This window comes from Melanaphis sacchari, unplaced genomic scaffold (assembly GCF_002803265.2).
Source record: "Melanaphis sacchari strain LSU unplaced genomic scaffold, SCAv2.0 Contig74_pilon_pilon, whole genome shotgun sequence".
Classification (NCBI taxonomy): Eukaryota; Metazoa; Arthropoda; class Insecta; order Hemiptera; family Aphididae; genus Melanaphis; species Melanaphis sacchari.
The window spans coordinates 946,138-971,746 of record NW_020271531.1 but is presented as its reverse complement, the minus strand read 5'-3'; the positions used below and the strand labels follow the sequence as shown (position 1 = coordinate 971,746).

Genomic DNA, 25,609 nt, shown 5'->3' with positions numbered 1-25,609 from the left:
AATTTCCAACAATGATTAAGTACATTTTATCTACATACATCAACTAAAAATAGTTTTGTTGAGATAAATCAAGGTAATTTATCGTATTATATAAGTTATATCATAACAATAACATGCGATTGTATACTTATTTGGAGTCAAATTATAAAATTTATGTAGGTACCTATAGCACTAAATGCCACTAAAAATACCACTTGCTATTTAGTTTTCATATGGATTCACAGTTCAACATACGTATTATTAACTGTTAACAAATTCTGCTAACCATTTTAACTTTATACTCTTTCATTTTTTAAATTTTATATATAGACATTATTTTATTAAAATACAATTTATTTTAGGTGATGCCTTTGAAATTTACAAAATATTAACTGTGTACAATTCTAATTTATAAAATTCTAGTTAAGGTAAGTCAAATTTTATATTTTTCAAAAATGTGAATGTGCTACGAAGGTCTATAAAATAATCTCAATTATAATATTACTAACATAGTTATAACTTATAATTTATCTATCGGTCTAATTTACGTAAATGTTGTTTAATTGTATGCAAAATGTTATATAATAGCTATATAATGAAAAAATAAAATGCTTATGAATCACAATTAAAAATACCTATTATTCGGTGTATATTAATAGTTCGTTCAATTTTTAAAATACTATTATATAACATTAAAACTACGTGCTAAAGAATATTACATGTGTGATTGATAATTTAAAATGAACATACACGTCAAAATTAATTTATATTAAATTTTTCTTATAATTTTTAATGAAACAAAAAATTATCTAGCTTGTAAATTCATAAGTTAATAATACCGTTTATAAATAATTAGTTGTACGATAGAAATAAATCTTAACTTTTAAAAAAAAGTAAAAGATGTTTGGTACCTGGTTATAAACTACATCACACGTAGGTAAACTACAAAAATATATCTATAATCTATGATTACCCATATTAAAAACACATTTTAAGTCAATTTAACTACAAGTCTGCAAATCAGGGTCATATTTATGGAAATGGTCAATAAGGCTATAGAATCCCCCCCCCCACCAAATGTCTGGAAACATTTTTAAAAATTTTATATTTGTATCACAATATTTTTTTTCTATATTGCTATTATTTTATCCGTTATTATTTTTCTAAGAAATAGATCAAAATTTTACTCGATAAATAATAATAGATCAAAATATACCTAAACTGTCAGTATTATACTGCTATCTAGGTATATCGTATATACCCTTTATTTGGTAGCAAACTATAACTAAACAGTCATAAGACGCCGGTTTTAACTGTTAATCTACTCAACTATATTTTAACATTAAAAATAGGTCATAAATTAATAATGTTAAACCATTAAATAAAATTACAAAATTTTGTGACATTATTTCAGAGTAGAATTATTGTTGACTCTAGTAATGATATTCGTATCATTATACTCAGTTTAATAAATTTAAAAAAATAGGTTTAGAGAAATTTTATTTTTTTATGAATAATATAACAATAATTAAGTTTATTGTACCTATGTATATAATATATTTCATAAAATATTTGCAAATTTTGTTTATTATGATCAATTTTGTAATTTCTACCATTTTGTAATAAATGTATACATTATCAGATTTATTGTGTATATATATATAATAAATTAAATTATAATTTTATTAAAAAAATAAAAAGAGGTGCACTAACACAAATAAAAGTTCTCTATTCAAACTTTAATCTCTTAAGTATAAAGAAACAAAAGCAATGCACAAATAAATTAAAAAAGTTCACCCCTCCAAGTTATGTGACGCTATTTTTACATTTTCAGTACCAATGTAAGCCATTAGAGCATATTATATAATGCCATTTATGAAAAAAATTGATGTTACACTTACACATCATTTTAAGTTAAAAATTTTAGTTAACTAACGCGATATTATTAATTATTATTATTTATTATCACCCGGTAATTATAAATTCAATATTTCTAAAATTGATTTAAAATTTTTTAAATCATCCTATAGAAATATATAATAATATATTATATTTTTATAGGTAGTGATTTATTTTCTTTAAATTTGTCAGTATATTTTATTTTAATACGAATATGTATTCATATTACATAGATATAATTTATTATTTTTATCGGCCTATTCCTCTTGAAATAAAACTCAGAATAGGTACGTCACTTAATTGTTTCACATTATTACAAATAGCGTAGTATACCAGTATGCCAATTTCCCAGGTATATGGCCTTAATTTAAAATTGGTAAATAATCCGAATGGGAGTTAAGATGGTATCAGTGTTATTATACCGCACATATTAATAATTAATTGAGTAAATTAAGTTGCTAATGCTTGTAAATCACGTAGATAGAAAAAATAACTACACAAAAAAACAATTTAAGTTTAACTTTTATTTAGATAGTCCGTATAATAATTGATGTAATTTAGTTAATAACTATTTGACATTCTATTTGTTAGATTTATTTCATATTAAATCATACAACATGTAAAACATTTACTTTTATCGTCAACAATTTACATTCATAAGTATGAGATGGGAAAAAGTTTTAGCACTTGTTAGTATTCCTTTAAGGAACTTAAATAATTGGTATGGATAACACGCCATGGTGCGTTTGCCACCCTCAGATCGTAATCCTCGGGAGGTGACGGACAAGAAATGATGAGGTTCCCAAATGTATACATAGATATCTGCATGACTTGTTCTGATGGAATTGTACTACACTGCACACAGTAGGATAAAAAAGTATGTTCTGTCCGCTGATCCTGCTGATCCGCCGTCGCCGCCACCGCCGCCACAGCCCGATCCGCTACGTGTGTGACGTATTCACCCCACCCCCACATCCCGCCACACAATATCAGTTATCATTGTTATAAATTATTTATTTATCTGCCCCACACCCTTCGCAGCACTCTTCACCACCATCCAGACTCTGTCGGGTCCACTAAGTATCCGAGATATATTTTTTCGCGCACACGCATATGACAACATAACGAGCAACATAATCAGTTATCACAAATGTTATCATTTTTCGTTCCCGACTCCAACTTCCTGACTCGTGAGCAGCGTTATTAGTTATCAAATAATATGTTATCAGTTATTATTTTTCGCGCGCATATCATATGCATGATATTATTTCGTTACCGTATACTTAGACGTATATTATAAAAATATTTTAACAACTTATACCTGGAAAATAATATATAATAAAAATGTATAGAAAACCCATTCCCACTGGAAAGACATTAACATTTATATAGAATATTGTATTGATAGTCGTTAAGACATCCGCTAACATGAACATGTATAGAAAAGCTATTAATAACAATATTAGTAAAATGACAATTTCTATCGATGCTTAATGGGGTAGACATCTGCCAACACGGAAATGTATAGAAATCACAATTATTTTGTTGACCTGTCTAATAGCTTAATAATCGCCAGAATGTCGCAGACTCTTAATACCCACTAAATATTTAATCGCATGCACGTGAATACTTACAACTCTTTGGTAGGTATTTCCTTATTCAATTAATTAATTACAATTCCAGCAAAATCCATTAATATTGAAAAATGTTCCCACCTATTTAATTTCCAGTCACCGGACTGAAAGAGCCGGCACCCGTTTAGTGCGTCAACTGTCTTAAACTAGTGTACACGTATTTTTTACTCGTCCGTCTTTAAAAATTTTAGTGTGTTTAAAAGTGTTTAAAAAAATTATTTTTTGTAATCATGGCTGGTTCGACTGAAAGAATGGTTGCAGTGTACAAGAAGTTTACATACGTGCCACCGACTCCGCCTGCAGAACTCATCGACTGCAGTAATTTTATAGGTACTAGACTTCACCGGCCGTAAGTTTTTGAATGTAGGACTTGATCCTACGGACGTATTCAACACCGTAGTGCAAATAATCACACCATCGCGGTATATTAATAAGCCAGCCGACTTTCTAAGACGTATATTTTCCCTGATGGGAAATATACTGTCGTTTATTTTGGATCAACCGCAAAAATATAAGCGAAATTTATTTCTGGAAACCGAAATTATTTCGCTGTCTATAGTATGGTGTATCAAGGGGAAAATATGCTTGTCATCGAATCAAAAACACAAGCCAGATGTCGAGTATTGCTAAATAGGACAGATTTAATGAAATTGCAATATTTGGAATGGTGTATTATCAAAACAGCCGTTCGAAAGTCAACCATCATACGACCAGTTGTTTTAAATCAGTTTGCGATGATCGGTAATTATATTGATCGGGAATTCACCAAAGTTGATTCGCCGCCAAAAACAAACGAAGAAATGGTCACATTTATAAAAAATTTAAGTGATGATAAAATTATTGGATCCACTCCTAAAGAAGACATGAGTTTCATCAGTCAACTTAAAAATATGTATGCTTCATCTCAATTAGTCGAACATTGGGCGCAACGATGGAGCGAAGAACTAAAAGAAGAAGAAAACTCACCAGAGGTAAATCTTTAATTTAACATTTGTAGAAATAATTATTTTTTTAATTTAAATTTTTAAATTTTTTTTTATTTAATTTTTATTTTATAGTTATTCATAGAATCTGAAGTGATGCTCATTTCAAATTTATCGCCTCCAATGTTTAATGATTTCGACCCTTCGTACCCACGAGATTCGGACAATTGACAATTGTGCGCAGTATCCTCCGTGGTTTATTCCGCTCGAATCTTCTCCAACGAGGTTAGAAGTTGAGCGAATCGGGATTGCGGCGGCGGGTCAGAAGGGTCCGGTGGCGACGGCGGCGGCGGATCAGTGGATCAGCAGGATCAGCGGTCAAAACATACTTTTTTATCCTATTAATGTATTGAACTTCAAATTTTATAAAAAAAAAAATAACATTAATTTGTTATTATTCATGGATACAATTTCTCGGGAAATGTGTAGGTATACATTACTTGGTATTCCACCATTAACTATGATTTATACACAAATATAATATATCAATTTATGCATTTAAATAGTTTGAAATTTGAATATGTGTTTAAAAATAAACTCAATATATGTGCAAGTGTTTTTAAACCTCGACATTTTGACCATTCTAGAGTGCATTGTAGTCAATATTTTATTTTATGCAATTAACTATTCCTTCTTGATATCAAAAATCAATTTTAAATTTTCCGCAAATTACCCCAAATCTTACCTAACCTTAATTATACATGCGCATCTCTAGATACGTATTATTGATTATAAATAGCTGCATAAATCGCAGATAACTTACTTATTCCGATTTCAAATTACCAATAACAACTAGTTTTAATTTTTTTTATAATTATAAACTGTCTATATTGGTTTTCATTTTTAATTTAATTTTATAATTTTATTTAGATACTCGTACTTAAATATTTTTGATATAGATATACACAATAATACTGATACATCTAGTATGTTCACCTCCATTTTTCCACTTGGAATATCTGGTGACGAAACACGTTTCTTTTTTCAAATGAAAAAACTTAACCTTACCTTGTTTTATTGTAAAATATAAGCAGATGTTTTTTTTTTTTTTAATATACCTATATCTATACCTAAGTATATCTAAATCAAAATTTAAACTAGTAGTTTCTGTATTATAATTTTATAAAAATATAAAATTAGTGTATCATTAAATATAATATTTATTATTCTTAATAACTTAGATAATTTTTACAAGTTATAAAATGTTAATAGATTAGTTAAATTGATTACTTTAATTTTTAAATCATCATAATAGCCTTGTCTTCAAAATCAATTATCGTAGGTTTATTAACATAAGATATAAATACACAAAATTAAATAATTTAAAAACTTCCCTGTTCAAATTTCAAGTTAGATGCTTAAATATTAAAAAAAAAGCCATCTGTTCAAAAATTTACAGAACAAAAAGTGGTGCTCATTTAAAAAAAAAGAATTGATATCATTATTTGACATTCTTCGAATGGTATAAGTATAAATATCCTAGAAATTGAAAGTCGAAACTTAAAAAGACTTATTGTTTAAGAACAAATCGGGGTAAGTATGTATGGTGAATCACATATTTAAATATTTAATCATTTATTTCTATGGAGTATTAAAAATTAGTACTTTATATGATTCTCTTGTATAATTTTATGGTTCTTTCGTCTTCCCGTTGTATATTATTAATTATTATAAATAAAATATAAATATTCGTTAAATTAATATATCAGTTTTTTTTTTTAACTTTTCTAAAATAATACAAAATTATTTGAAAAGAATGTCAGTTTTTAATAGTTATTTGTAATAAATAATGATAGGCCAATCGGCAACCACTAAATTATTTTTATAATTTTATTCATTGATTGAAATTTGTATAGTAAATAATAATAATAATAAATTGCGTGGTTCTTAATAAATATGCCCTCAAAACCAACAATAAAAAAATATATAAAAATAAATATTTCTCTCATAATTATTATGGTAACCAATTTATTAAAAATATTTGTTTGTTTAAAAAATAAGTATTGTTATTAATACATAATAACTAGCTCGTAAACAACAATAACGTGCCTTCTATGATTTATACGAATTATTATTTTACGCAAAAAAGCTTATGGATATATTTAACTTTTTAGTGAATATTAACTTAAAATTATATTACTTTATAGATGGTACAAATACTATATTGTGTTAAATTACTTTATTTATACTGAATAAGATATATAAATATATTATCTAAAATTTATTAAATTTAAAAATTTCATACAGGTACTCATAAATAATAACTTACTAATGCAATAAAACAACATTATTGTTTAAAAATAAACTTATATAAAAATAGATAAATGATCATTGGTTAATAATAAATAGCAATATATTATTACCTATTCAACTAGCTATAAAAGTAAAAACTATAAAGTAGCTTAAAATAATTTTTTTATGCATTTTAATGAAATATTTTGTTTATTCTGTGTAAACCGTTTTGAATTGATTTAATACATATAGGTATTACAAACGGAAACTCTTAGTCCTATTATAGTTATATGCCTCAATATTTATGACGTGACGTGAATTTTTGTCGTGATTCGTTCACATTATAATATACTTTTATTCTCCAAGTCACGGAAATAATAACAGTTACTTTTCGATTAACATTGTGCGTATCTATGCGTTTTTTATGAATTGCCAATGATGTTATTTTAAATCATATCAGTCATATCACATTTAGTGATGCAATGTGTTTAGTTCGTTTCCATTATTAAACTTTAATCTAAACTAACAATAAAATATAATAATATAATATAAATAAATATGTAAGATATTTTTTTTGTTAATTGATTTATACACATAGTTAAGTATTAAGTTTAAAAAAATTGTCATCGCTGAGAGACTATTTTAATTAGCTAGCAATAGTATATTACACCTTTCAGAGAAGTTCTCTCTACAATAATTGTAGAAAAAAATAATTTACAGATTACTTACATATTTTTGTTTAAAAATTAAAAAATGTTTAAATCGTTTAATCTTAATAATGTTATATAAATATATAATGTATATAATATACATCAACACAATGATAGCAAAAATCAATTGCAGTAGAATTCAATCTTGAATTCATTGCTAAAGATAACAGTTTTATCATATTAATATATTTTGAATTTACCTGCCATTTCTTATCCCATGGCCGTCTTGTATTTGTCGCGTCCCACGCACGACTGTCGTGACTCGTGACCTCGCATGACAGGCAAAACGTCCTTAAAATGAAATGTGAATTACCTTTTGTTTTAAATCGAACTAAATTGTGTATTCGTATTCATTAATTAATCGGAATAGGTATATGGTTCATAAAAATATTACAATTTAGTATAACGTGTGTTTACAAGTATTACTCGATAGACAATAATACAGTTAACAATTAAGCCAGTTATCAATTTCTAAATCACCAAGGACTCTTAACAAATTATTAATAATGCATAAAACATAATATAGATGTGCGCAATATTATTTACAGTGGCAGATACTACTCTAACAAATTATTTTTTTATGTTATTTATATCATAACCATCGATTTTCTAACCTCAATAGTTAACAATTATAATATTATCCATATTACTTAATAATCATTATACTTGTACGGTAATTTTATTAAATTTTACCACATTAAATTTAATGTATTATCTAAAATATTTTGGAAATTATCTAGATTATAACTAGATATCTACACATTAGACATTTTACTCCATCGGTAGGTACCTAAAAGTCCTAAAACGCCAAGACATTTAACTTAGTTCATGAAAAATCATGTACCTATTGTATATGTATTGTGTACAACATATTAGTATTTAATTAATAGTAATAAATTAAAGCATGCGTTTCTTTACTAAAAAGCTTCATCATTTAAAATAATTATATACATTGATTTTAAAAAGCTTTTTAGTTCATATGAAAATTTGATTTATTGTTTTTATAACTTATACAATATTATATTATTTATAGACTGACCTGTCCTTTAGAAGTAGGTAAAAAACTAAAAAACTTAAAACTTAAAACTTAAATGTTAAATTAAATGACATATAAAACTATAGAAATTCATCATTAAATCCCACAACTCATTAAATTTGAATCTAGGACATTACCCCACTTCTATCACACCAGAAAAATAAAATACATGCATAAACATAATATACATTTAAATGCCTATTATTTATTTTATACTCATATTATAATTACTACGGTAACATCGATAATATAAATATAAAATTAAAATGATAAAAACTATTTATATTTTAATTTAAAATCTTTTTTTTTTTTATAAACAAGTAAAGTAATTTATTATTTCTACTCGATTGTGCGTTTTGACCCAAATCGTAAGTACTACGCATTCTATATTTATATGCTAAACGAAATCGGATTAAACGGCCTAAATGCGGCGATGGTAACGGCTAGATAATAATAATTGAAGAAAATACGATAAATTATAATATTATTATTGTCATTTATTTTATTTTTGCATTTCCGATTATTTATGTTTTATTTCTGATTTTATCTTTAAAACTTAGTTATAGTCAAATATTCGAATCTAAACGTAGCCGAGTGCGTCGTGCGTTATTGTATAATATAATATTTGCTGATTCAATGTAGACAGTTCGACACAAACCGGAACTTTATTTCATAATAAAGATAGTTAACTTATTAGCTATATTTGTACAATAAATTAAAATACTTATAACGTATACATATCAATATTAATAAATACAATTATGAGCATAGAGGTTGTATAATAATAATAATAATAATAAGACCTTTGTAGTGCCAAACGCCATTTCCTCCATCGACTTGTATTAAGGCGGATGTAACAAGTTATGATAAGTTGTCTGGGGCAGGTCAAAATAGGTCCAATCGGTGCGGGGATTCAAATTATTTATACGCATCGAAACAACACCACGGGACGCGATTTCGTCCGGATTCACAACTGATGTTGCACATTATGAACAAAACTGAAATTATCATCTAAGCAGTTTCATATAAAATATACATGCATTTCATCTGCCCTCAAATGCAAATTTTGAAATAATTTTTTCCAAAATAATCAAAACAAATTTGTGCGACTCAAGAGAAAACCACATTCGTATGTATTTTCTCTATTTCACAAACGTAGAACATTGTAAATTTGTTAAGGAGAATTAATTTTATTTTGTTAGCTTTAATATAAGAATGAAATGACTTATGAATTATGATCGAACTTCAATATGAGAACATTATCTGTGTGTCTCTCGTTTGTTATTTACTATATTTTAATTTTTAAGCGAGTTATGGATATGTTATACACTTACCTATACATTACAATATAAAAATACTCATAAATCGCTTAAAAATTATAATACGGTAAAAAACCAACAATAGATCACAGGAAACGTTTTAACTTCACCAATCAAATATTTGCTACGTTGTACATTTAAAAGATGAAAACAACTCGTCATGAGGATATGTGGTGTTCTCTTGAGAGTGGATATAAAAAATATAAAAAAAATCTTCGGTGGAGCTGAGGAAATATTCACTACTCTCTTCCTCCCGCTCCCTACACATTCTACGGGAAAACGTTAAATTTTCGAAAATATTTATTTCCCCTACATCAGTGCACCTTATTTTTGACCTACAATCTCGCAACACTATATTGTTTCTGGTATACGGCCGGCAAAAATCGGTTTACTTACACTTTTGCACACATTTCCTATCCCCTCTCTAGTAAAAAAAGAAAAATCATATTATTTTACAATAACACAGCATTATCCGGGACAACGTAATACATCGTACCCGCGAGGGCCGCCGGGCGGACGTCGTCGGTGCCAATTTAATAGAGAAACCATCGGGCCTGGGATTTCTCGGCGGACCCGCGACCGCGAGACCGGAACGCGCGTTTTTAACGGTTCCGGCAGCTCCGCCCGGCCAGCCAAGCGATACTTATTACTTATGCGCGCGCACACCACTCGATACCGCCGGAACCGCGAACAGGGCCCGTCGGTATCGGCAGCGTTCGCTGACGCCGTCGCCACACGTGTTGCCGACGCGGCGCATCGCGCACACGCGTACACCGCATTCGTTCGCTCCATCCGTTTCGTCCGTCGCAGGCGCCTCGCCGTCCGGTCCGCCAGCGCCGTTTGCGTGCGTAGTACTTTATGGGTATTATTTTGGGCGAAACGGTTTTTGTTTTCGGTTCGGTCTGACGATGTCCGTTCGGTTGACGATTTGCGTGTGAGACCTAGTACCTACAGCAATAATCGTCGTCGCCGGCAGACTCGTCCGCAGGATATCCCGGTGAGACACTGCCCAAATTATGGAACACGAGCTTGGTCGTTGAAGGTGAAGAATTTATTGGTTTTTCTTCCCTTTTTTTTTTTTTTTTTTGAATTTAAATTTACATATGCCGTTCCAATAATATTGTTTAGGCACCGCGGCAATAGCTGCAGTTATTACGTTCATTCGTGTTTCGTACTTATTTATAACATACCTACTATAGTACTAAACCATATTATCCGACTTCAAAAATAATAGGCATTGGTTTTTTTTATGACCCACATTTATATGTATTATCGTTTATCATACTCGAGTTGACGAACAAACGACAACGTTTACACGTATACCTTCTCTACTCACTTATATATTTTTAAGCGACCCATTTTACATTCTTCGTATTATATATCTTCTTGCGCTTACTTAAAATCACGTCATACTATAATTATACCTGCACTACGTTAATTACGACTAAATTTTAATTATCACTGTTGATTGGATTTTACAATAATTACTTTCGCACCAACACAATAGGTGTGCTACTGTGTAATAAATGGTATAAACTTAATACAACATTAAAAATGTATCCTTGTTCTATTTTAACTAAGTCATTAATTTATAAAAACTGTATGAACTACAATTATTGTTTAAAAGTATAACAAAATATTTTTCTATTAATGGTTACGCATTGCAGACGATTAGTTTGGTGTAAATTATAATTTACAAGAATATTCTTTGGATGCGATTTAATCTATGTATCCACTATCCGTACGCTGCGCCAAGTTGATTGTATTGATCTGTTTGCTACAATATGTGAGCTCGTTTTATGTCAACGTATTAACGTGCTGTCAGATTAGATTGCCGTCTTTTTAAGGATTTGAAAATATTATACTATGTATTTGAATCTAACTCTTTAATAATATCTACTATATTTGAAAAACTTCTCCAATTTCATAAATAAAAAATATAATATAATATCCTTATTATATTTAAAAATATATTATTTTAATTTAAAATAGATTTTTTCATTTTAGTGATAATAAATTAATAGTCTTATAAATAAATATGATATTAAAATTTAACAATAAATGTTTAAGTAGAATTTAATTCTATTATAACAAAGATAAAGTATAAGTAACTTAGTGCCAAATAAATAAAAAAATGATCAATTCTTTTTAAGTTTTTAGTTGTAAATTTTCTACAAACTTAATAATATTCTATTAAAAATTCAAATATTTTAATAATGGTTAAATAAAAAAAAAACAATTCTTTACGACAAAAATAAAATTGAGTTACTTTTATACATTTTTTTTTTTTTTTTTTTTTTTTGACAGTTTTAATCACTAACATTTTATTAAATTTAATGTTATCATGAAATAATTTTGCCAGTTACTATTATTACTAAGATTACTATTTTTATGTTTTTTTATCTAATTTAACTATGAGAATAAAGATTTTGCAATTTTATTTAAAAATTAAATAGATTGTTTAAAGTGTAAAATCATTTATGTTTTTTGTCTAAATTAATTTCTACAAAAAAATACTCGGGAATTATTTATAATAGTAAAAAGATAATAAGTATTTACCTATATTGTACAATTTACTTAGCTTTGAGTGTTTTCTTGAATTGTTGCCGTATCTATGTGTATTATTTTTTTATAGTCAAGTACATTGCATGTTTAACTAACATGTAAAATATTATTTTTTTTGTTTGTAAAAATATTCATTTTTCGTATTATGTCATTGATAAAAATCGATTTTACTTCATTAAAAAATATCTATTAAGAATAAATATTATTACTTTATTTCCTATTTTTACTTACTCTTTCTAGAAAATAATATTTTAGTTTTTAACATATACATTAATATAAGTACCTATTATTTTTTAAATCTATTTTTAATTAAATCATACCGACTACTGCCATTATGTTTTGATTTTGAACCTGTCAAACTGTTGACTTTTAATTGAATCGCTACGATAAATTGATATAATATACATACCAAATAATAAGTAGGTACCTATACTGTTAACATGCAAACAAACATGATTAATGAAGATAAAAGAGTCAGAGATATATATATAACTGAATAAAACATTAATATATACTATTTATTACAATATATACAAAAGATGTTAAATTTACTCTACCCACATCAAAATCATATCTTTATAGATCTGTAGTACACACTTAAATACTTTTCCTAAGTTTGATGTTTGTCATAAAATATAGTGCTGTGTCCAAGGTTATACTAAATATTATTATAATTTTAATCTTGTTTTATTCTGTCAAATGAATTAATTACTTATTCCATAGATTTAAATCTAATACCTAAATATTATAAACTGTATTAAAAAAATGAATAATTTTTCGATTTGATTAAAGTAATAATTGTGTCCTATAGACTATATTCATCAAATTTTGACAGTCGTTTTCTACAAACCACTCAACCAAAATTGGATAAGGTTTGAATAGTTTATTCATTAAGCAAAATGCCTAACACTATATTTCAAGTTTTCCTTTTTTCTTTTAGTTTTAAATAGTAAGGTTTATATTATGTAAAAATTAATTAGTATCGATGATTTCGATTACATCTTGACAAGTGATCTAGAAAAAGTTTCAGCCTTCAAATTGTTCTTGATTTCGAATCGTTTTGTAAAAGTAACGGGATATAACTACAAATAAAAATAATATTTTTAAGTTATTTACTTAGTTCTTTTAATTTACAATAAATATGAATTCTTGCATATATACCCTATTCCTCATTAAACTTAATTATATTTTCATTGCATTTTTTATTACAGTTTTAAATATTAAATAGGTATGTCGATTAGATTACTTAAGACAGTAACACTAACTCTTCAAGATTTTTAATTACCTAATATAATGATATAACATAATATTGATTTCTTTTTAATTTTCAACATATTAATATTTTTACTATTAGCCAAAAAAATTATTCAGTAAAGAAACACACCTCTAGACTTGACAGTCTTAAATCAGTCACTTTGCCTTCATTGGCCTATTTATGCTACTACAGATAACTGATAACAGTATAATATAGTAACTTTGCTAAAATATTATATCCGTAGAACGTACATGATTTTTATTTTTTACAACTATTATTTTTCCACCAAAGATTTTCACCGTCACGCATCGCCGTGCATCTGTCCGAGTGTCAGCCAGCCGGTCATTTCACCGTTGATCGAACTCCGAAACGGTTATTCGCGCATAGGTTTCGTTATTATAAATTATAATATGATTTCCCTACAAGTTATAACAAATTACAATATAACAATATATTTATATACTTATTGCAAATTAATAAATAATATACTGTTATACAGTATGCCGTATACACTACTGCATTATTTTCATTTAATATAATATATATGTTTGAATACCGATATGTGTTCTGTTTTATTATTATTAGAATTACATGATTCCAGAAGATCAACAATAATATGTCATCCATTGGATCTGAAGACCGACCGTTCATATTCCGAGTCAACGAAAACGGCACTGGCCCAGTTCTGCTCATACAGGTAAAATTCGGTAGCGTTTATTACATACTATCTATCCTTTGGGAACCCCTACTTTTTTAAAAATATTTTTCAGTCGGTTGGCCATTTTATAGGAAATCCATAGGGCGTTGGCGTTTGGAAGTGTTATTTTTTCCACGCTCCACTAACCTCGGTGTTGCCCCAAAAAACAATAAATTAACTAAATAGGTACCTACTTGAAATTTAGCGCACTAAAACTTCTATCTCGATAATACATCTATTATACGTTGTCATTGAATTTTTAACAAATGCTTTATTCTTTAATTTAGTTCTAATATTTTTCTGAAGAAAATTCAAACGATATATTTGCTTGTAGGTTTCTTTCTCTTATTAAATGTCACGAGCTTAATTACATTGTAATAGCAATTACTATATTTGCAAGTTATAACTACTTCAGTAGAAAAATAATTAATGGAACTTATTGGATTGTTGTTTACGAACGGCATGCACATTGTTCCCTACATTTGGTTAACATTTCTGTGGAATAAACCTTGACCGGCGTAATTTGTCATTTAAAAAATTTGTAAAAGGCTTATTCATTATATAACATTTGGTTTCGTATTTTCGTATGAAGCTACAACAGAGAATTAATATGAAAAAACAAAGCCTATATCTAACTGTTAAATCAACTTCAATAAATGGAAATTTATCCTTGGTATAAGATACGAATGTGGCTTTGAATAATAAATCGTCGATTGGACTAAAACAATATCTTTTTGTACATTTAAACTACGTATACACAAGCAAGGATAAAAAAACTTAATAAAAAACATATTTTTTTTAAACTAAATTAAGATCGACCACGTGTATGGTTATATACTATAAATAGAAAAATTGTAATCATCGAGCAAAAAAATAAAAATATACAAGCCACATAATACACATTTAGTTTATTAAGTAGCATTGCGTCTTGTATTTTTCATTTCTAAATTATTTTCAACGCATATTTAGTACCTATTCATATATTTTTACATTTTTACTTTGTACATTTCAATTAATTGTATTGTTTTTATAGTTGAAAAATTCAAATATTAAATTTAGCACCTTAGCACAGTAACTAAAAATAGTATAATATGTATTAAATTATATTAACAAATACAAAAGTTAAGAACAATTACCTAATACATTTTTGAATATTAAGCAGTATAATAAAAACTATGTGCAATAAAATAATATAATGGATTATCATTAAAAATCAGTTTAATGAAAAGTAATTTTGTATTTTCTGTATAATTTAGTGATTTTTGAAACATATTTTAAGCCTATTATATAATTAACTTAATTTATGCTTCTATTATACTAACTATATACTTATAAATTATTTGATGGAAACTGACATATATTATATTATAACGGAAAATGTTAAATTAGAATTTAATATATAATTTTGTATATAAATGTATTAGATAGTTAACTTAATTATTATTTATAAAGTATATATATTTATAAAAAAAAAAATTAATAATTATACTCATAAATATTAAAATATATCATATATTGTGCACTTATTATACTTCTATTGTAGTTATATTCCTGTATAAGCTATAGAATTTTTAAAATCAAACCATCTATCACAACATAATTTACCTTATTTTTTTTAAATGGTACATATTCTGTAATTATTATGTGTAAAACATATTCCCTACTAGCTAAATTCAAATTAATTTAAAATTAGTTTGCAATTTAAATCCTATAAGTTTATAATAATATTCCAATGATAATATACAACACAAATGCATAATCGTAATAAGTAAAAATCGTGTTACAATTTATTTTAAAGTTAAAAGTTAAATATATAATTCAAAATTATTGATTATCGATTTGTTTGATTTGAAATTTTACGAAATGTTAAAGATTCTCATAATAGTTTATAATATTATTATAATTTATCATTGATTAAAAGTTCTATTTTTGTATAATTATTATAATCAATAGTGTATTATCAATTTGAAACTTGTACTTATGCAGTATAAAATATAGGTAATTATATATAATTTTAAATGTTTCTTTTATTTTAGTGTGTTTATTGTATACAGCGGCTATCGTTTTTAAAACCTATTACTCATTTACTATAGTTAAATATTTATATTTGTACAATCATAATTAATTGATTTTCACGTTTAACAAAGCCTGACCGTGCAGTATTGTCTTTACTGTTAAATTCTACGTACAAAATGTCACATTTTTATAAAACAAGTGTAAATAAAATTTAAATACAAAATTATAAACACACACATATAATTTATAAATAATTAATATCACTAGAGCCACTAGCTAACTAACAGTACAGGATACACTTGTAAAGACGCGTTAACTTGTCCACATTTTTTTATTTAAGAATATATTAATTTTTTTATTATAACATTGCACATTGCATATTTTATATAATAATATATAATTAATAAAAGGTGTGGTCTAATTAGTTCACTGTTCAATAAGTCAGTTAAGTATTAAAAGTGTATATAATATGTATTTACTTAATTCATTTATTTACTTAAAATCCTGAGTCATATATATAATAAGGCTACATTTAGATACGATTGATGCGTGGGCTGGCACAAGGCACCAAATCAGAGGGCGCGTAAGAGATGTCAAATTAAAATTTGATCAGAAGGAGGAGTGCTAAAATAATATTTTTCCAATAAGTACTGAAAAAGTAAAACCGGCTCTGATATAAATTATAGTAATGATACCGAAAGTTTGCTTGCTTTATATTTTTTCTACGATGATGTTTTAATTCCAACGACAATGAATGGATTTCCCCCCTATCACTGCTACTACGTGTTTATACGACTAGCAAAAAACACCGATTGTTGACGTCACTGCTATTATTATTAATATTATTTATAGGTATTTCTAGCTATGTATTATTATAACGATGATGAGGTAATGCACTACAGTCTAAACATTTCAATTAGTGTGTATTATTATGTAAAAGTTAGCAGGAGGGTGTTTGCGTGTATGATATATACGCACCGCAGTGTTTATTTTCTGTCGGTCGGAAGTCGATTGGGTCTAATTGAGTGGTGGTGGAGGTAGTGGTGATAGTAGTAGTTACTGGTTACACGCCACAACGTGGGGAATGCGAAAACACTGCACAGGACGTGCAATAAATAATCAGATTATACTCAATTATCCTGTATAATATTTTTTTACAATTTTTTTTCATTGTATTTATTGTTATATTTTTATTTTGCTTTGTCACTCACAGGTGTGCCAAGAACGTGGCTGGAAGGAATACGAAGGAACTAAGAGCGGCGACTCCGCGTGGTCGGTGCCGGCGGACGAGTATTGGAACCTGTGGTGGAAATCGACCGGATTCTCGTTGTCACACTATAAACAGCAGAAAATATGGCAGGTATGTTCAGAATAATATGATATAAAAAGTGTGTGTTTTTATAAATTAATTATTTCTTATATGGTGTGTGTGAACGTTATTCGCTGCCACACATTGTCCGCAAAGATCACGTAAGTTGGCCTGATTCTGAGTGAACATCAGAACCTATATTTATATATTTATTTTAACGCATCGATTGAACGCAGATGTCTTTGACGATTCTGCGCCAAAAACTAAACGATGCGGGTTCTGTTCATATTCAAATTACATATACAAATAAACATATCATAAACATACTACATAATACATTGGTACATGATAAATACATAATCTTTGTATATTTATTATATAAGCAAATTAAAAACATTAAAATAAGATATATTATATATTATATTATTATACATATATAATTTGACACTATAATTAAGTTGTATAAACATACTAATTAATAGTATTTAATTCGATCATTATAAGACGTTCACGTTGTCCGTCATGAATCAGACGTTATTTTACAATAATAATTGTTAAATAAATTGCCTCGTCAATCAAATACAGTAAATGTTATTATTCATACTGCTCAAAAATGCCAGGCGATGTGTACATAGTGTCCAGATTTTTTAATTTGCTTGTAATGTAATCCTATATATATTAACAGTCCAATTTACATTAATCTTCATTCTTCCTTGACGATAGTTAATTGACATACCTAATATCATTAAACGGCATGATCGTAGGATTTTTTTTTCTCCGAAATTCTTAGTTGTAAACTAAATTTGGTGTTTTATATTGCGCTTATATTGTGTGTATAATTAACTATGTAATAATGTCGTTCGTACAAAAAAAAAAAAAAATGTAAAACCTTATTTGTGCATCGTGATCGCGTAATTATATGGTATATTAATGTATTAATATCGCTGTAGCGATAATAATTTTAAACAATTGTTCATCACATTTATGCGCGTATTCTAAAAAAAAAATAAAATATTCCTATTTCTAAGTTATTCAATTATACCTAAATGTACCCTATACTAATAATTATAATTAGGTTAATTTTTTTTTGATATAAATTATAAAGAACATAGCTAGATATTATACATATCGTATATTCGCTATTTTTTTTTCTTTATTATTTAACTCGTCACAACTTTCAGTTTAACGAAAAAATTTGTATTTGTATGCAAACGTGGATTTTGGGGGAGGGGTCTAAAAAATTTCCCCCCTCCTTGTAAATGTTTTATATTTAGTATTTATTTATTTAATAAATAATTCATATATCTTTAAATTCATAAATTTTTAGTATAAATAAAATTGATTAAATTATTATGAAATCTTATCTTTAATATTATCTGTAATCTATTAAATTGTATACTAAAGTCTTAAAGTATTACCTTGTATTTTTTTTTTTAAATGTAGCCCCTTCCACTATTTCAGATACCTAGACCTTGCCTACTATTCGATATAAACACATCTCTACCTTATATTATAAACGATGTATATATTTTTGTTTGTATGAAGTGAAAGTATGATAAAAATAAAAAATAATATTTAGTATTTTAAAAAATCAAATTCTAGTATTACTATAGTATAATTCTAGTACGCATGTATAATGTAATATTGTAATTAATATAATATTTTTTCTTGTTCAAAAGAATTTACAAAAAGTTTTCTTAAAATTCAGAGGTAAATAATTGTATTAAATCATTATTAAAAAAAATTTATTAATAATAGTATATTATATTCAATACACTTTTAAATATCGCGTATATTTTATTTTCATTGAATTCAACAATCTATAAATATTTCAAAAGTTTGAATATACGAGAATAAAAAATATGCATAGTTATTATAAACATATTGCAGCTTACACTTAGAATTCAATTTCATAATAATCGATTTAAATTTATGTATGATAATATATGTACATTTATAATTGTTTTCACTTAGGCTACAATTATAGATAACGGTTACAATAGATTCAGCATGAATAAAATTATTATTTTAAACTAAACGCAATACTTGAATGTTAATGTACGTATTCGTAATAACTAATGGTGTATTTTTTTCTTATGCTGTCTATTAGTTCAACAATCATATACCCAGTGGATCAGCATTATGTCGAAAAGACAACTTGTGGCGGTATCTAAAATGTATGAAGAATGTATTCGGCACGTCACTATTTGGGTTCAGGTAATAAGCATTTAAATAGCTTATTTTTTATAAAAAAATATTGAAATGTTTTGTATGAGGCAAAAGTACAAGCAACAATAATAAAAAAGAATAAAAACTAAGAACATAATAGTATATAATAATATAATATAGGTACAATATGGTAGGTTAAGTAGGTGGTAGGTAGTAAGTATGAGATACAATTATTGTATGCACGCAAGTGTTTAAATTGCATATGAGATATGCCTTGTGTTTTGAAAAATAAAATAATAAAGTTATATTATGTTTTTATATGGGGTGGTACGATATTAAACATATAAATAAACACTATATCGTTTAATACACAATGGGTTTTTAGTCTTTACTATGTAAAAAGTCATAAGTTCTTTTATGAGGCTTTATTCTGGCTTTATAAATTTATTTATTTTATTTTTTAAAAGACACAAATTAATGATTTATTATTTAAAATATTTATTTTTTTATAATCAACCTGATGATTAAATTATGTAAACGGTTTTTCAACGGTGCTTTTTTGGTGGTACTTCATCTTAGTATAATATTACTTTATTCATAATTTTAAATGAGATAAATGATAGATAAACACAATATCATTTAACTACGTTATTAAAATAAATTATTTTATTATAATATAATATAGTTAATAATCTTATTATGCATTAATAATTCACTCGCGAACAATTTATTTATTTATTTAAAAATAATAAAAGAAATAGATCTTTAACTATTTCTTCTGTAAATAATATTATAATTATGCGGTTATACTTAAGTTAAGAAAATATAAAACTTATTATAGCTATAAAAATGTATGTACCTGGGTAAATAAACTGCAATAGATTTATATAAAATATTAACATACTGCATTCTACAAACTGTATGGCGTATGCAGCATACAATACCATAGTAGTTACTCGAGAGTATTAATATGCAAGCACTTTTGTAATACGTCGTGACTAAAAGCTACTGACGTGCAAAGTTTCCATAAACAAATTAAGTGGGTCATTATATTATAATATTAATGTCCAATTATACACTAGGTACATTATTGAGTATTGTGAACTGAATGTTTTCTGAATGTACCTATGTGTTTATATTTAAATATGTTTTAAAATTGAATCATAATCATCACTTATTAAATTAGAGAATTTTCAATTGAGGATCATTTAGATATTTAGTGTATGTAGGTATATAGAAGTCCACAGCTAATTATCAAGTATAATTTTATTTAATTAGATATTATGTATTCATATTGGTTATAAGCATTTCTGAGAGATCTAACAAATAAAAGAAAACACCGTTACAGTAGATACAATAATAATATATTAGTAAATCATAGCAATAATGTTTTGTTTTTGGTATCCATTGGTTTCACTGGTAACATAGTCATTAACTACCTAATATATGTAAAGGTGAGGGTGGTTTCTTCAATGAGAAAATTTACCCAGATAGGGGTGAGTATTATCATCCCCTACATGTTACACACGCGATCTGTATTCAGGTGTTTGTTTATATATTTCTTCATACACAACATATATAATATTATATATAATACACGTTATTTTTTAGACCTCTGTACACAGCACAATAGTACAATCTTATTTTTATGTGACATGTTAAACGGTCATAAAACTTACGACTGGTTGTTACCATCACAAAGGGTTAGAAAGTCGCTGGCCCCTTGATAATATATTTTTATCTAAATTGTGCTATCAGGGAGGAAAACTAAAAGCTATTTACGGACTATAGTGTAATGCGTATTTTTCTTATGTTATGTTGTCACATCACGAAAACCGTCCTGTATTTAAATAATTTTTTATTTATAATAATTTTTTTTTTCTTGAGTCAATATACTATTTAAATACTATTCATTTTTTTTTTTTTTTTGATTTTGCTCCTTTCATGAACTATCAGCCCAGACTCCTACAATCTACCACTAGAATATACAAAGTTAGCTGCTGAATGTAGTCACGACACCGACGTAGGTGAAAAGTCAATTTGGATATGCAAACCTGTTGGCCAAAGTCAAGGAAAAGGAATATCTTTGATTTCGGTAAGCGTTGTATTATGTGTATAATAAAAATATATTTATTCTAGAAAAAAAAATGAGCTGTATGGCTAAAGTATTAATAATACAAGTACTCATTACATATAACGTATTGTAATCCCTGTCATTGTAAAAATAAAATTTATAGTTTTGAAGATTATTTTAGATAAACATAATGGATATTCTTTTATATTGTATAGTAATAGTACGTATATATTGTATACAATACAATAGATTATAATATATAGTATAAAATATACTATTTTTGATTTATGAAGATACTACCAATAATGCATTAATAATTTATATTGAAAAGTTGATACAAAAATGACTTATTCCGTATCCATAAAATATAATAATATGAAAATTAAGCAACAAGATCAAAATAATATCATGGATAACACAACAAACAATATAATATAATTGTTTAACGTTGATTTGTAGTACTTCCACTTTTTAATAGTATACGAAATATTATAATATTAATATGTTCACAGCAAATTGGTGAACTCGTTTATGACACCAACATCGTGGTCCAGAGGTACGTGAAGAATCCTATGCTCATCGGTGGATACAAGTACGATTTGCGGCTATATGTTCTAGTGCCGTCTTTCCATCCACTCACCATATACATCTACAGGGAGGGGCTAACCCGATTCAGTACTGACAAGTATTCACTGAATAATCTCGATAACCACTTTGCGCACCTGACTAATAGTTCGATCAACAAGCTAGGACCAAACTATTTGGAAACCAAAGAAAAAATTGGACTCGGTACTTAATTATTACACTAAAAATTGGAGTTAATTTATATATTTTAGCGGAGAGTTGAAGCATGCATTTTTCTGAAACAATTAGTTATAATTTAAATTTTAATATAACGCTTCAATCAAGAAAAAACAGCCACTTCTAACGCAGTTATTTTTTTAGTTCATATCATTATAATATAACACACGTTTTTCGTTTGTGCAGGATGCAAATGGACGTTCCAACAGCTCCGACAACACATACGCCAAGCCGGAGTCAATGATTGGCTATTGTGGCAAAAGATATCAGTTCTCGTTAGCCTCACGTTGGCCAGCCAATGTACAAGCATACCAAGCACGTCAAATTGTTTCGAGTTATACGGTTTTGACATATTGGTCGATTCTGATCTAAAGCCTTGGCTTCTAGAGGTATGTTAACCATGTTGAAATATACCTACTTAGTATTAATAATGGGTTATTCAAACACTTCAAATTTTAAGCACCTCAAATAGTTTAAAACACGAGAAATCGAATTTGAACATCTCGAATAATTCAATTTGAATAGGTAATCAAATTCAAAATGTTCGAGAATAACAGCAGATTAATTTAAAGTTTTTATTTTTTAAATGTTAACATTATTTTAGTACTATTATACTTAAAATATGGTTAATTAATTAAAAGTCCAAAAGTTCGAAAAAAATTCAAGTTCAAGGTCTATAAAAAACTTAAGTTTGACCCGCATCCTTCGTTAATATTATTTCATCATTGTTCACTTTAACTATGAAACAAAAAAATATATCTGCATATATATATATATATATATAATCCTGTAAGAATATAAGTCAATCATAAGTAATAACATTGAGTTTAGACAATCATGTCGGGTAAACTTTTTATTAAAAAACGCATGTTACAGGTGAACCTCAGTCCTGCTCTGGGTAACGATTGCGACGTGGACAATCGTGTGAAAAAGCCGTTGCTGCACGACATGTTCGATCTACTCGGGCTGCCGATGTGCAACACCGGACTGTCACTGTTCCGGATGGCGTGCAGGTCGGCGTCTGGGCCACGGTTCGGCGATGGACGGCCGACAGCGTTGGCCGCCGCGGCCACGGAAAAGTGGAAGTCGAAACGCAAGACGAACAATAACAACAACAACAGCGCCGCCGCCAACAACAACAGCAACAACAACAACCACGTCAACAACATCAACGCCGCGAAGAAGGACGGTGCGGCGGCGGCGATGACGTCGACCACACAGACGCAATCGTCTGCACGGCAGTCGACACTGTACGGCCCGGGCAAGCAGCGCGGCGCGACCACGGCCCAAGCGGCGGAGGCCGCCGACCTTTGCAACTCGCCTTTTTCGTCGCCGATTTGGGGCAACGGCCTAGACTGGAGCAGGCCCGTCGACTCGGAGGGCGACTGGGTCCGGGTTTTCCCGTTCGTGCCGTCCCCGCGACAGTTATCGCGGACCGGCATCCGGCCGCCGCCGCCGCCGCCACAACAGCAACAGTTCGCCCGCCGGTCGGCGTCGTCGCCGCCGTCCGACACGAGCTCGGCTCGGGCCGCCATCAAAACGATTCGAGAGTACTTGAAATGCTGCAAGAAGGTGGCCAGGTCGTGCGACGGCCTGTCGCCCGTGCCGGACGAAGAGCTCAACGATCAGCTCAGAGATCTGTTCCCGGCCGCGACCAAGACGTGGTTGCCGCCCCTCTGAAAGACTTTGTATAATTATATTTCCACCATAATTCGCACACACTACGCCAACCCTTACCTACTTAAAATTTATGTAATTAATATGATATCATTGATATCTTATGTTAAAATATCGATTGTTATTGCCTCGTTGCGTATACGTATTATAATATCGTTGTTTATTTTATAATATTATTGTTAATATATCGATAATATATATTTTTCTATGATATTAATTATCGACGAATACGGTTTTTTCGAATTATTATCAACTATTATGTTAACAATGTAGCTTTAAGTAGGTAAAAAATTATTTTAATATGTTTCTTATTTTTGTTTTTTTGTTTTTGTACTCTTCTCGCCCTTTCCAAATTCAATTATATTATATAGAAAATATTTAAAACTTAATACCTTATGAATTTATGATGCATAATAAAAATGTGTTCTGCGAACATAAACGTCGTTCTTATGTCATTTTCCGTAATGGATGATTAATAATATTTTAATAATAATATGTATTCCAGGTGTTTCGCTGCAGATGACATATTTGCCAACATACTGTACCTGTAATATATTATAATGTATAATATAATATGACATGTAACGTATGTCACTTAATCGTGATTAATTCTATTTGATTCGATTAGTATTATACGTATAATATATTTGTTTCGATGCTACATATAATAAATATTATTTAAAAATAATTTGTAACATTAATTATTTACGATGTATTATATTATCATTGGTTCGATTTACTATACATATATATACGAGTCGGAAATATTATATTATATAGAAGTGCATAAACTACTATGTGTTTTCAGTTTTTGTTGTTGTTTTTAAATACACTATTATTTTTAAGAACATCTTGCTCTATAATAAATATTAATTGCTAATTTAATGTTGTAGAGTGAAGATTACTCCTAAAACGGCTTAAGTTTATACAACGAAGCTACTTATATAGTTTCTACTCTGAATTCGCTCGTATAATATTACCCGCGTGTATGTACATAAAAATGAAAGTTATTTTTAAAGAACAGTTGTTATCTAATGTTACATAAAAACTCTGAAGTTCAAAAGATTAACAAAACATTTTTAATTTTCAATTCAAACTAAAGTTTTTAGTACGTACCTGTGCATCGTATCTTAAATATTTTCAATTTTTTAGTTTTATATTAGAAGACCTACAATAACTACAATATGCATAATGGACGGTACTCGAATACAGTATACCTATTATAGTCATATCAAATTTACTATTTAAAGCGTA

At 28.0% G+C, this 25,609-nt stretch overlaps 1 protein-coding gene and 1 pseudogene across 6 annotated transcripts; both read left to right on the top strand.

Moving 5' to 3' along the window:
- The first annotated feature begins 371 nt into the window (after window positions 1-371).
- LOC112601080 (probable tubulin polyglutamylase TTLL2) lies at window positions 372-24,703 on the top strand. 6 transcript variants are annotated; one of them, XM_025348504.1, is made up of 8 exons: window positions 372-407; window positions 14,214-14,309; window positions 17,539-17,685; window positions 19,745-19,851; window positions 21,760-21,898; window positions 22,390-22,666; window positions 22,865-23,067; window positions 23,555-24,703. In XM_025348504.1, exons 2-8 carry the CDS (start codon window positions 14,229-14,231, stop codon window positions 24,356-24,358), a joined length of 1,758 nt encoding a protein of 585 aa, XP_025204289.1. In that variant the 5' UTR covers window positions 372-407; window positions 14,214-14,228; the 3' UTR covers window positions 24,359-24,703. The 6 variants fall into 6 exon arrangements, with proteins under 6 accessions (XP_025204289.1, XP_025204290.1, XP_025204293.1 ...); XM_025348505.1 differs by having other exon boundaries at window positions 375-407; window positions 14,198-14,309; XM_025348508.1 differs by having other exon boundaries at window positions 387-407; window positions 14,217-14,309.
- Window positions 3,743-5,269, top strand: LOC112601081 (annotated as a pseudogene).
- Window positions 24,704-25,609: the final 906 nt, after the last annotated feature.

Excerpts from the sequence above, each read along its gene's own strand:
- LOC112601080 (XM_025348504.1), top strand. The coding sequence starts at position 14,229 with ATGTCATCCATTGGATCTGAAGACCGACCGTTCATATTCCGAGTCAAC. Across the intron at positions 17,686-19,744 it reads AACAGCAGAAAATATGGCAG|TTCAACAATCATATACCCAG; the intron begins GTATGTTCAGAA and ends GCTGTCTATTAG. Across the intron at positions 22,667-22,864 it reads CAAAGAAAAAATTGGACTCG|GATGCAAATGGACGTTCCAA; the intron begins GTACTTAATTAT and ends TCGTTTGTGCAG.